Below are 13,667 nucleotides of genomic sequence, written 5' to 3'. Positions count from 1 at the left end.
TCCTCCAAAGTCCAGCTCATAGGAGCCAACTCCTAAGGACCGAGATCCCTCCCCCCCATAAAATATTTGAGGGGTTCCACCCCCCCAGTTGATGGACATTGCCATTCAAATGGGGTGTGTGTGCTGTGTCTTGTGATTATTTTATTTAAGTTGGCACCCCTGGTCCAACTTCGTTAGATGTTGACAAATTCTTATTTTATGAAAAAGGGAGAAAAAACTGTTCACTACCCATTTTTTCCACACCCTGCATAATTTTATAAACTTTTGTCATGCTGCCTCTTACTGGCCTTTTCTCCCCAAGAGAAAAAGTCCCAAACGCTGCAACTTTTTCCTCATAAGGCAGGCATGTCGAAAGTCCGTTTTGGGGGCCTAATCCGGCTCGTCGGTCAGTTTAATCCGGCCCCTCTTTGAAAATATTTTGGACACCACTGTTAAAAGGGAATTGCTTCATCCCCATGATCATTCTGGTTTCCCTCATCTGAACCTTTCACAACTCTGCAACATGCTTTTTTGAAGTGAAGTGACCAGAACGGTACAATGCATTCCAAATGTTGTTGCACCATAGATTTGTATAGCAGCATTATATCAGTAGTTCCTGCCCCCCCCCATTCCTTTCCTTATGTTCCCTAGCCTATTTTATTTAATGGATTTATTGCATTTACATGTATATCTCACCTCCCCCCCCCAGGAGCTCAGGAAGGTGGTGTACATGGTTCTGTCCCTCATTTAATCTCCATAGCATCCCAGTGTGATACATTAGGTAGGTAGAGAGGCAGTAACTGGCCAAAGGACATCCTCTGAGCTTCATGTCTGAGTGGGAATTTGAACCCTGGTCTCCCAGGTCTTAGTCCAGTACTAAGGCGGGGCTGCCACACGCTGGATCACCATCTTAATCAATGTATCTATTACGACCCCAATGAATCATTCCTGATCAGGCCCATGAGCGAACAGTAGATGTGAAATTGAGATTATTATGATTTTTTTGCCCCAAATGTTCATCAGTTTACGCGATTTATTTTTTACACTGAATTGCATTTGCTAAATTTCTGTCCATTCAGCCTGCTTGGAGAGGTGCTTTCGGAGCTCTTCGCAACCTTTTTTTTGTCTTAACCACCCTGGTTTAACCACCATCAGCAAACTTGGCCATCTCCTCTGTCCACCGCGAACTCTAGAATGTTCTACCTGAATCTAGACCTCCTAATGCCAATAGTTAAGTCCCCTTAGGAAGTACGACTGGGGGCCTATAGGAGACATCCAGGAACACTTTTATATTGAAAGTTACTTCAAATGTTGCCTTTGAAGGGGTGTGGGGTACAGGCAAGGATAAAAAAATGTAAAAGAATCCCGAACACTTCCAACCATCCCGCCTACTTCTTTTACACAAGAAAAAAAAGCGAGGCAATGTATATGATTGGCTTCAGAACCTGCCACTCCAAGCACCTAGGTCTCGGATTGACGCCTGGGGATGGCAGTCCCTGGGAACGCAATCTCCTATTGGTCATGGTAGCTGCCAATCCGATTAAAGGGGCCGCTTCAACTCTGAGGTAGCCCGAAGCCTGATTGGTTGGGTACTGTTTCGCAATCGCCTCTCTCCCTCTCTTGCCCCCCCTCCCTCCCCGCGTTTGGAAAGAATCGAGAGAGAGAAAGAGAAAAAGCGAGTCGGGCCTGGCCGGGCTCGCGCCTCCCCCCTCCCCGCGCAACCCCCCGGATCGATACCTGGGTCAGGTACGGCACGAGACTGGGCGGGGCCGGGGAGAACGTTTTCCTTCCCTATGGGGCAGGAGGAAAAGGGGGCATGGAGGGTGGGCAGGCATGGCGGGGAGAAGGAGACGCGAGAGGGCCCCCGCTCCCCCGAGGAAGGTTTCTATCACCCTCCCCCCCACTTGTTGTGGGGATTTATAAACGGGGCGGGAAAGGGTTTGGGGAGGCGTCTATGGGGCAGTTTGGGGGCGGTGCCAAACGCGGATAGAGGGGTAAGAGCTCCCCTCACAAGGAATGTGTTTGTTTGTTTATATGTGTATATTTACTTCACCGATATAGGGCCGACCGCAGAGCAGGGAGTTCTCACGTCCGCTCGCGAAGGCCCAGAAACGTGTGGGGTGGTGCTGGTGGTAGTAATGATGTGGGGTAAAGAGAAGGGGGGGGTTCATGGTGTGGAGGGGGGAGAGTTTCCCATGTTTTTCTGTATGGGGCAGGAGGGGGTGGGGAGCGGGGGCTGGAGGGTAGGCGGTAGGAGCATCTGTGCCCCACAGCCGTGCCGAGAGGCGCGTGGCTTCCCCACGGAGGGGGACCCGCCGGCCGTGCCGAGGAGCGCGTGTCTGGAGCGCGTCTCTCTCTCTCTCTCTCTGAAGTATGATGCAACCTTCGAGCAACTCTGCCTTCGTCCCTGCTGAGATGAGGTCATGTCTTGGCACATGGGAAATCCCCCAGGGGAGGGAGGGAGCGGGGGAGCGGGGGAGAGAGCGCCTGAGTCCACCCTTCTTAGCCTGCCTGAAGGGTCTTTCTTAGGCTGCACCTTCTTTCCAGGCTCTGAGTTGCAAGGCTGCAGGCTTCCCTTAATAACCTGTTTTATTTTTTTTAGAGAAGCTCCCAGGTCATTTGATTCTGAATGCAGCTGCTTTGGGCCGCTCGTTCCTTGCCCCTACTTGTGTTGAGGCGAGCCTTCTTCTTTTTTAAAACCCACAAGAAACAAATCCAGCTCAGGGCGAACTTAACAGAAGAGTGATCACAGGCGTTTCCCACAATTCTCTCTTCTCCACGTTTCAGTTTCCGTACACATTGGCACAAGTCTGAGTTTTGCTGTTCGAAGGTCAGCCTGTGCACCTCCTCTGTGCTCTCAGAACTTTCAGGAAATGGTAATTGTTATGTTGATAGAGAGTTGTTCAACATGTAAGGACACTCAGCATTGAGGCTAGGGCTCCTATCTGTGGTTAGATGAAGGCAAAAGTGAAAGTTAGGGGAAACGTAAAAAAATTAATTAAATTTGACATGTACTGTTGGTTTCAAAACTAGCTGCTTTTTCTGCCAGGGAGTCTGCAGCCAGTGATCTTTGAAATAACTCATATTGCTAAAATTCTATGCCCGACCTAATGCATTGCTAAAATACTGTCCCCAATCTGATATCCTCCAGACATTTTGGATTACGATTTCATTAGCTCCAGCCAGCATGGCAGTGCTAGCTGGGGATGATGGGAGTTGTAATCCAGGACATCTGGGGAGAACAGGCTGGGGAAGTCTGCGCTGTAAAATAAAATCCATGTTGTGTATACAAGTCTTATAGATTCTGAGGGAAGTTGTGACTTCCCCCTGTATATGTCTCAGGTCTTACACTTTTGGAAACCTCTGTGAAATCCCGCAATGTGCTTTTAAATGTATTAAGATCTGCCACTTAGGATACCACATTACTTTGCCTAAGATACTACTATTAAAATGGGGACAATTAGCAGGTAGTGTGAACACATTAAAGGACACATTGTCTTTAAGAGGGATTGCCACTTTTCCTATTCTCACTACCAACCATACCCTCATGATAGAAAAGTTGCTGCTGTGTACAAGTATGTACGGATTTGCAAGTATGGAGCATCTGTGCTTTGGCATAGTTTACATGTAAATAAAGTGCACCCATATGGGTCCACCTCTTTTTGGAATTTCAGTGTCACATTTAAGTGCTTTTTTGTAACTTGAAACTGTAGCCAAATATTTTACCATCCCTTGACTCAAATTTGTTAGAGCTACCAAGGTACTGGGGGGTGGGCAGCGCTAGTTTGTGGGCTGCCAGTCAGTTTTTTCTGGGCTCACCAAGTGGTTACCACTGCAGTTTTATTTGCTACATTTATATCCTGCTTTTACTCCAAGATGCTCAGTGCAGTGTTCATAGTTCTTGGATTGTGTGCAACTAAGTTTTAGGAGTAAATCCATTGAAATATTTAGGCGCCAGGTGAAAATGTTTCTCTCCAGTTTTTTTGGCTGATTAACATTCTGTGGCCTTTTAAATGTGTCTGGGGTGTGTGTTATTGTAGAGGCCTAGAAACTTGATATTTGACTTTCTAGACTTTGTTGAGCATTGAATAGTATTGCTTCCCTCTTTCGTTAGTTACTGGTCCTGTTTCAAGGGCTTAGAGAGCAATATTCAGTTCTCACAAAAAACTGGAGAGCGCTGTTCCAGTGAGGCAGCCATGGTATTAGCCAACTAGGCTTGGTGGGACGGAGCTTTTAGCAACTGGTATAGATGCTAAAGGAGCAAGACCTTTACCTGACTCCCATATCCTTTCTGCCATGTATCCTAATCAATATTATCATTTCTCAAGATTCTCCTGCCAACTAGAGTAGCTGAGTATGACAGGGTATGATACCCCAGGGAAACAGGTCTGGCTATAGAAGTCCTGCTATCTTGGGGAAAACATGTTTTTTTTTGTGGGGAGGCTGACTTGAGATCATCTGCTGCTGTGGAGATTTCTCTTTCTTGCATTTTATTATGTTTTGATCATTTTTAAAAAAATGTATACCCCTCTTTTCTATTACTAGACTTCAGTAAGATTAAAACAAAAGGTGGCAGTAGGCATGGGATGCTCTATGGCAGACCTGAGGCTTAGGACTTCTACTGCACTTGTGTCATTTGCTGGGAATTAGCTCATTTCCTATCTTCAGCATGTACAGTTTATCTCAAGTGCCATATGCTGTTCTTCATCACCCTCACAACATCATCACTGTAGATAACTGCTGCAACCATAGCTATTGAGAGATAGGGTGGATGGTTGGAGTCCTGGCTTTCTGTATATATTTATTTGTATTGATGGTTTTATTGTGTATTTCTGTAATATTTGTTGTTATTGGTAGACTTCTTGGGCCACAACTAGTATCTAGAGCATATTTCCCTCTGTGAAAACTATCTTGATCACTTGCAAACCTTATGTCCAGTGCATAGCCTACACTTTACAGACTTTGTAAAAGAAATAGATGCGTCTGCATTATCTGATGCTCCAGTACACTATTAAGCCTACCATGCTGAGTGGCAAAAGAAGGCTTACTATAACTGCTTGCATACCTTTTGGTGTTAATGTTTATCTTCAATCTGTTCTTATGATATTGATGTAGGACCAGTTATGCTAGTGTGTTTTTCTTGTAGACAATATCAGAAAATTGCTTTATCCTCTTGTGTGGCCATCCCAGGGGGTTTTCTCATTAGAAGATTGTTTAAGACACTCAGCATTTCTCCTTTATCCAGTTTTCCTGATTCTGTCTCTCCCCGCCTCCCTTCTTCCCATCTTTAGCTTCAGTATTTTCTTCTTTAATTTTTCAAACAAAATAACTACCGTAGCAGCTTGGTCAGAAAATTATGCTAAAGTAAACTGTAAATGACACACCATTGAAGTATAAGTTGGATTTTTAAAAACAATGCTGCTGTAACGAGGAACTGAACTTGAAATCTGCTTTGGCTACTTCCTTATAACAAATGCTTGTGCCTGTTTATACCTTTCTAAGAGGCTAACTTGAGCAAGAGGAAAGAAGTGTTGCAACTGTGAGTTAACAAGGTAGCTGGAAACCTGTGCATTTGGATCATGCTCTTGAAGAGCTTTTTCCAGAGTATAAGGTCCAGATCTCCTCACAGCAGCATTCATTTTATAAGAAAGAAATGGCATCTCTTTTTATGTGTCTTCCTCATTACTCTGTTCAGCCTTCAGTTTCCATGGGGACAGGCTGTGGGGAAAACTTCCAGCATAATATGACCACACCTTTTGGGTGCATCCTATTCTTTTCTTTACAATTGCAGCAAGGCTCACTGTTCTATTCTGAAAATACCTTATCTGGCTTTGGGTATTGGGTGATGGCAGTATTGTCTCTTGCTGATGTACAGTGGTACCTCTGGTTAAGAACTTAATTCATTCTGGAGGTTCGTTCTTAACCTGAAACTGTTCTTAACCTGAGGTACCACTTTAGCTAATGAGGCCTCCTGCTGATGCTGTGCAGCCAGAGCACAATTTCTGTTCTCATCCTGAAGCAAAGTTCTTAACCTGAGGTTCTATTTCTGGGTTAGCGGAGTCTGTAACCTGAAGCGTTTGTAACCCGAGGTACCACTGTACTTAAACATCTTGGCTCTGTCATTAAACTTTATACCCAAGAGGTTTCTTCACTTAAGCCGAAGGAAAGAGGCTCTTCTGTTTGTCCATCCTGACAAATTATTTTGGGAATTGGTCACTCCTCGGTTGTGTTTTTTAAGTTGCAGTTCTATGCATGTCTACTCAACAGTAGAGCCTTTGAACTCCTAGGTAGGTGTGTGTAGGATTTCAGTCTTGGTGTTGGTCTGTTAAGCCTTCAAAGGGGTCCATATGCTGTTGGTATCGACCTTCCTATGTTTAAATTGCTTTGGCTAGATTCCCCTGTAGCCAAATTTCTCTAGGTTTCCAATATTTTATCCCTATACTGTATTACAGATTAAAAATATCAAATGTATAACAGAATAATGGGAAAATGTTTGCATGCTATTTCCAGCTTACAATTTCCAGCAGGCCTTTTTGAGATTTAATTACCTGGACAAGTTTTGGATATTTGTGCTGTAGCTGACTGGCTGTTTTTATCTCTCTTGACTTGCTGTAGTTTTTGCTTTTACATTTTATGATTGTATCCTGCTCTGGCATCACACACACACACACACACATATATATATACACACACACACACACGGTTAATTTTATCTCCCAAGGTCTAGGGCCCCTGCTCAAAGCAGTGTATCTGAAAAGAGGAAAACACTTTCTAGGCTTCTGGAAGGGCTGGGCATGTGCTACACTGAGAGATTCCAGACTGGAACCAGTGGAAGTTGTGGGCCTTTTGCAATGGCAACCTCTGTGGGTGACACCCTCCCAAAAAAGTCTTGGCCTGCTACCTCCCTCATTGCATTTAGAAAGCTGGTAAATTTCCTTTTTAATGACACCTTTATGAATTAAGTGTGATATTGAAGCCAATTGTTGTATTTAGTATGTGTTTTATAGAGCTATATTTGGCTAAGAAGCAAAGAGTGAATGTAAGAAGGGTGTTTGGCAGCCCAGGATGCAAATCATTCATTCTATGTATTAGAGAGGAATACCGGTAATTAGGAAAAGCAGTATTTGGATGAGATACTAAACTTTAGGAAGGAATTTCTGACAGGAAGAGCTGCTTGACAGTGGAAAAGATTCCCTTGGACGGTAGTGGACTGTCCTTCCTTGGAGGTTTTTAAGCATTGGTTGGATGGCCATATGTCATGTTAAGTTGTGATTCTTGCATTGCAGGGGGTTGGACCAGATTATTCTTGGGGTCCTTTGCAATTCTACAATTCCATGAATCTATATATTTAGGGATGCAATTCCTCACTTACTTCCTGTTATGAAAGTGCACATTTCAGTATGGTAAAGGTAAAGGGTAAAGGGACACCTGACCATTAGGTCCAGTCATGACCGACTCTGGAGTTGCGGCGCTCATCTCGCGTTATTGGCCGAGGGAGCCGGCGTACAGCTTCCAGGTCATGTGGCCAGCATAATTAAAGGTTCAAGCATTAAACATACATAAAATTCAAACATTAGGCAGAATTTTGAAAATAAAAAGTTCATTGTTGGCTTATCTGCACTTGTGAAGGTTAATCACATATGCAGCTGCCCCTACATTGCTTGGAATATAAATTTGTGCACTTTAAGCTTGCATTATGCACAGGCTTCGCGACTTTCACTTGCCACTGAGGGCATGCTCTTGCCCTCTGGTGAGTGTCATGAGCCCTGGACGTCTGCCCAAACCTGGACTAGCAGAATGGCGGTGAGAATCCACACATTAGTGTGGGAATAGTCCATGGTTGGGAGGAGGATGGGGGCCTACTTGGCTATTACATTGCCAAAGCATTATGAATTCCTTAGCAGCATAGCACTGAACAAGACGAGCCCCTGCTATCCTTTTATAATAGCCCCTGGGAAGTGGTGGTCCAGGAGCTGCACTAGGTTTATATGGAGACATTATGGAGATAGAAAAGAAAAGCCTCTGTACTCACTTACAAGTGAGTAAATATACTTGTTTGCATGACTCCTGTATTCATTTCAACCTGGAAAGATTTGTGCAAAGTGTGTCTAAAAGTACAGCAAATGTAGAACAAATGTTAGACAGTAAGACCAGTTGCCAAGACAGGGTTGTGAAATTGGAAGCATTTAAGACCTGGCTAGACATTTGTCCACTAGGGATGTCTTTATGATAGCTCAATACATCCAGGCATGTTGCCGGGAGGTTGCCTAAGGGTGAGGCAATAAGGCAAGTCAAATAGCCGTAAAGGCCCTTAGCAAAAGGCATAGAAATAAAAACTGCATTTATTCCAGAGTCCAGACCTGTTTTGACAACTGTAATTCTGAAACTAAACTACCAGTCCATAGGAACACAATATTCATTGGGTGCGGGTGCATATACATACATCTTCATGCCTGTCAAGAACACCAATGTGTGCCCTTAAAGCAGAATACAGTAATTCAAATGCACATTTGCTAATATCCAAAGACTTCAAGACTGTCTTGAAACATAATCTTCTGCATATCTATTCAGAAGTAAGGTCCATTGAGTAAAATAGTTTTCTCATTCAAGTGTTTGATGGATTGCACATCATTTTTTGCTTTTTCTGCTAAATTAGTTACTAGATGGTCATCTAATTGTCTGTGTATGTGTGCTGACACATACATATATAGATGAATATGAATAGTCACAGTGATCTGTTAAATTAAGAATTCTAAAGTATTGGAAAAGGAGAGATGATGATGCCCAACAGGGCTGTGCAAAACAATATTTGTTGCAATATCTGAAAAGTGAGTACAGAACCCTAGTCTCGAAATACATTGGGAACAAAGAATATAGTATCCCTGTACTGCTGTGATCTTTTGTAGGCTGTGGTATCGGGCACTCCTTCCCTCAGTAGTGCAACTTTTGCTGCTGAGTACACAGCACACGTAGATCTGGCTTACCAAACACAATGCATTCCTGGAAATCGTTAGTTAGGTGAGTGTTTGCATTAAGAAGTCCACAATTTCCATTATTTCTTATGGAAATATTTCTAATGTGGGATTGGTCTGATATCTTTTCACTCCCTCTTTCCATGGTTTCTTTCTGAAATGGCTACAGCCAACCAGCAAAAGAAAAAGGTAAAAACAAAACAACCCCTGATCTTTCCTATTTCTCCTGCTCTCTGATTTGTCTTGTCTTGCTCCCCCTCCCTCCCTCTATCGTTTTTGCCTGAAAATGACTGCTGCTGACCAGCAAAGCAGAAATAAACAAGAAAGTGGGCTGTTTGGATATGTGAATCTGCAAAATGAATAGCAAAGTTTGGGTGTAATTCTTTATGTGTGGATAAGTGAATTTTCAGATAGCAAGCATGCAGATAGTGGGACCTACTCGTACAATATTCCTGTACAAGGTACAGAAGATGGCTACTTTTTTACTATTTGATTCCCTGTTGTTGTTGTTTTAAATAAATCAGGGAGACTTAAGTTTTCAAATAATTTTAAAAACTTAAAATAGTAGAACACTTGCTGTGCTGGAAGGTTGTTATCATCCTGGACTGTGTTCTGTTTTTAAAAGGCTGCATGACTATTTGACACCTTTGTGTGGCATAGTGCAGGACTGCTCAGACTGAAGAATTTTAAAAATACAACACACCATCATTGCCTGCCACACTTGCACAACCACATTCCCTAGAAGAGTTGTCTGGCTGGATCAGGCTGCAAGTCCATCTAGTTCAGCATCTTGATTCTGGGAAGCAGGACAGTAGCCCTTCTGCATTCTTACCCCCTAGCAATTAGTATTCAAAAACACAGTGCCTTTGAAGCAGCTGGTCTAGTAGCCATTGATAGGCTTGGCCTCTGTTTCATTTGTCAGATCTCCTTTTAAAGCCATCTAAGCTAGTCGCCAAAGTAATGTGGCTGGCAGTTTTGCCTGTGATGCCAGAATTTTTTATAACACTGGTCTACAGGATGTACATTGGAATTCACAACTGGACTACAGTTCAAACAGTGGCATGTATTTGATAAACATTACAGTCATACCTCGGTTTAAGTACGCCTCGGTTTGAGTATTTTCAGTTTAAGTACTCCGCGGACCCGTCTGGAATGGATTAATCCACTTTCCATTACTTTCAATAGGAAAGTTCACTTCAGGTTAAGTACGCTTCAGGTTAAGTACAGACTTTTGGAACCAATTGTGTTTGTAAACCGAGGTACCACTGTAAAGTGCTTGAGCTACTGCATGTTGAACTTGGGTCACAAGTCTAACATAAAGTTGAAGATTTTGGGTAGAGGGTGTAGCCTGTGCAACTTTCCTACACAAGAAACAGGGCTGTTCAGGACCCACTTCAGAAAACTCATTATTTTTTTATCAGAATAACCCCCCAATTTGCTTCATTTAAGGTGAAATTTGATGATAACCTAGGGATATGTGATGCCACCCTGGAACCCTGTGATTTTTGTAAAATAAATAAATCAAGATCAAGGTGTTGAGGTTGGCCCATGGTTGGTGATTGGCATACTAGAGTTGGGAAAGGATGCAACTTAATTGCATGAAGAATCCCCTATGTGTTTTTTCTATGCAGTCTTCTAATGCAGATGACAAAAGACAATTCTATGGGTGTGCCATTGGAGACTTTCCAACATTTTCTTTTTCATTCTAGGTTTAACTTGTGATTGATCCACGTGAAGATTTAAGAAACATCCTGGCAATCTAGAACACCTTACTTTCTCTAATAAATCATACTGTGGGTTTAAAGAAGAGCCTGTCCAAATGAGCAAGACATCACAGCAGAACACAACTGCAGAAACCAACGGAGTAAGTGTCATCTACACCCAAGCACAAGCGAGTGGGTTGCAACAGGTTCCTCAGTTGGTGCCTATTAGTCCTGGAGGTGGAGGCAAAGCTACACCTCCCAGTAAGCAGGGCAAGAAGAATTCCACAATTGATAGAAACAGTGATGAGTACCGCCAGCGCAGGGAGCGCAATAACATGGCGGTGAAAAAGAGTCGTTTGAAAAGCAAGCAGAAGGCCCAGGATACTCTGCAGAGGGTCAACCAGCTCAAAGAGGAGAATGAACGCTTGGAGGCTAAAATCAAGCTCCTGACAAAGGAACTGAGTGTACTCAAAGACTTGTTTCTTGAACACGCTCACAACTTCACAGACAGTGTGCAACCTCTTGGCACAGAAAGCACTGCCACAAATTCAGATGGCTCTGGACAATAGGTGCCCTTTCTCAGCTCATGGGCAGAACAGTTTGGACACAGCCCTCCCTACACAAGTCAGGTGCAGCAGCAGAGAAACTTCTCTAAACTTTGTAACATCTGTCATTTTGTGGCTTCTTCTGTTTTTCTAAATAGTAGGCTTAACACTGAAAGGTTGATTCAAGTAAACTGCAAACTGTTTATTACTAAGTATTTGTTTTTCATTAAGTGTTAATGTATTTTCTGCTCTGGCATTTTTGACTAATTGAAATCATAAAAATGAACAAACACCTAAAAAATTTACATCAGTAAAAATAGGGCTGCAGTACTTGAGCAACTATAAATGATTAGTTGTTTAATGTATTCTGAGTGGTTTAAATTGTGCTGATTAATTGGGCTGCAGTTCTTAAATGTTTTTAGTAAAACAACTTTCAGAAATCTTGTTTGAAATGGCAGGGGACACCTAAGAGTCATCCCTTCTCCTGCACCCCACTTTTGCAGGAAGGAAGCCTCTTTCTGAGGTGGTGCCTGCTACACCCCTTAACAGTCATAATCTAAAGTATGGACAATCTAAAGAGTGTTGATATGCAGAATCATGCAGATTTACAACTGTTGTGATTTGTGATTAAATCAACACAGGGTTTTTTCCAGCAGGGTCACTGAAACAAATACACGGTGTCGAGATTGACTATTTTAAAATGATTGGTGCAAAAGCTGGTTTAAAGCATATTTATTTCTTCATTGCTTATTTTTTGTAGTGTGAGGTTCACTGAAGCAACCTGTTTTTGATTGTCAGGGTGGGATGGTCCAAACATGTAGCATAAAACCTTGCTGGATACAGCTCCCATAGTCTTATGGGTTATGTTCAGTAACAGTGCCTCAGAAACAGTAAGGCTTGCTAAGGCTCAGATGACGACCACATTTTGTAGGCTTGTCAGCCATTATTAGTCTATGGTCTGAATGCAGGTCCAAGCCTCTCCCTAACATTGCCACCAACAGTGGGAGTGAATTAGCATTGCCTAGCTGCAAGCTGATCACCATTTTAATTGCCTACAATGCCCTGACACTGTCAGCCTTTCTGGCATTGTGAGAAATCTTGTCCCTCCATATAAGTCTTTGGCTGAGAGGACCAGAGCAGTTGTCAGCATTGATGAGGCCAAAGTACCTGAAAGTGCCAGTGGGCTTGAAGAGTTCTAATGTCAGCCCTAGGAGTGGGTTTCAAGATCACTCTCTTCAGTTCCCATCACTGTGTGTAGAAGGGAATGACTTCACAGGGAAATGGTGTATATTTAAATATGGATTGCCCTGACTGAGGTTAGCAGCTGTTTACAGTGTAGGAGCATGGGGCCTGACAAGTAGTGTTGTGGCTTGCAGCCCCTTTTGTGACAAATAACAATGAATGGTAAGTGCAGGAGAGTGGTTTGTGATAAAGAGTTACACAGAATGAGGGCCATTCAAAAACTAAAGGAGATGGGCATTTCAAACCACCTGACCTGCTTCATCCAGGGACTTCTATATCCTAATACTAGAACTGCACTGCTGTCAAGATGCAAGGGAGCTTCATACTAATTAACTGGGGCTGAAAGAAACATGAAGCACTGGCCTTTGATACAAGGTTAGTTGACCTGGCTGTTCACTGCCCTGTGACCCAAATTAGTTGGTTATTCTGCAGCCAGAACTTTTTCAAAAAACAAGCCTTGTAACAGGGTCCACAAAATTAATTCCTTGCTTATTGGCATTCCTTTGAGGGTGGGTGGGTGGAGAACCTTAGTTTTTTATATATACTTTTCCAGTGCTGGTGATAAGCTCCCTTATTTTATCTTTGTGGTGTATAGGAAACTTAACACATTAAAAAGAGCAGGGAAGTTGATATAACCTTTAATTTATTTTCCCTCAACTATTTTCATTCATAGTACGTTTGCATATTGGATTAGCAAAAAATACTTTTATACCTCCCCTTCCTTTGCAGTCATTGTGTTGTACATGTATTTAGAAAGACTGAGTCAAGAACTCAGTGATGATAGACAAGAATAATTAAAAAAAACTTGACAAAATCATGCTCGTGTGCACTTGTGGAAATGTCTCTTGAAAGGTCTAGTCATAGAAGGCCAAGTAAAGTATCTGGTGGGGAAGATTCAGTGCTTGATGGAGCGAGGTTAGCAGGTTACTTTCTTGGTCATACTAGAAATCTTGTTCAGTACACATGAACCGCTACTTAAAAGATCAAAAGCTTGGGGAAACAGTATCTGTCTAGAAGCAAACAGAGCAGGTCCATGCCTCATCTTTTTCTTCACATACATGTGACATTGTAACATAGAAAGGAGCTCTCACTTTGGAAGTCAGTACAGTGGTACCTCTACTTACGAATTTAATGCGTTCCAAACACACATTTGTAAGTCGAAAAAATTTGTAAGTCGAATCCCATAGGAATGCATTGGGAGAAAAAATTCGTAAGTCGAAGCAACC

General features: G+C 42.7%; 1 protein-coding gene across 2 annotated transcripts; it reads left to right on the top strand.

Annotated features, from left to right (window-relative positions):
• The first annotated feature begins 1,618 nt into the window (after nucleotides 1-1,618).
• CEBPG (CCAAT enhancer binding protein gamma) lies at nucleotides 1,619-13,258 on the top strand. 2 transcript variants are annotated; one of them, XM_035120420.3, is made up of 2 exons: nucleotides 1,619-1,725; nucleotides 10,661-13,258. In XM_035120420.3, the coding sequence occupies exon 2, from the start codon at nucleotides 10,771-10,773 to the stop codon at nucleotides 11,221-11,223; it is 453 nt and encodes a 150-aa protein (XP_034976311.1). In that variant the 5' UTR covers nucleotides 1,619-1,725; nucleotides 10,661-10,770; the 3' UTR covers nucleotides 11,224-13,258. The 2 variants fall into 2 exon arrangements, with proteins under 2 accessions (XP_034976311.1, XP_034976313.1); XM_035120422.3 differs by lacking the exon at nucleotides 1,619-1,725 and adding an exon at nucleotides 2,835-2,855.
• The last annotated feature ends 409 nt before the right edge of the window (nucleotides 13,259-13,667 follow it).

The sequence above is a fragment of the Zootoca vivipara genome, chromosome 6 (assembly GCF_965207765.1).
Source record: "Zootoca vivipara chromosome 6, rZooViv2.hap1.1, whole genome shotgun sequence".
In the NCBI taxonomy this organism is placed as follows: Eukaryota; Metazoa; Chordata; class Lepidosauria; order Squamata; family Lacertidae; genus Zootoca; species Zootoca vivipara.
The sequence above is the reverse complement of the archived record's forward strand: the minus strand, read 5'-3'. Positions and strand labels throughout refer to the sequence as shown.

Coding starts and splice junctions, on each gene's coding strand:
- CEBPG (XM_035120420.3), top strand. CDS start 10,771: ATGAGCAAGACATCACAGCAGAACACAACTGCAGAAACCAACGGAGTA.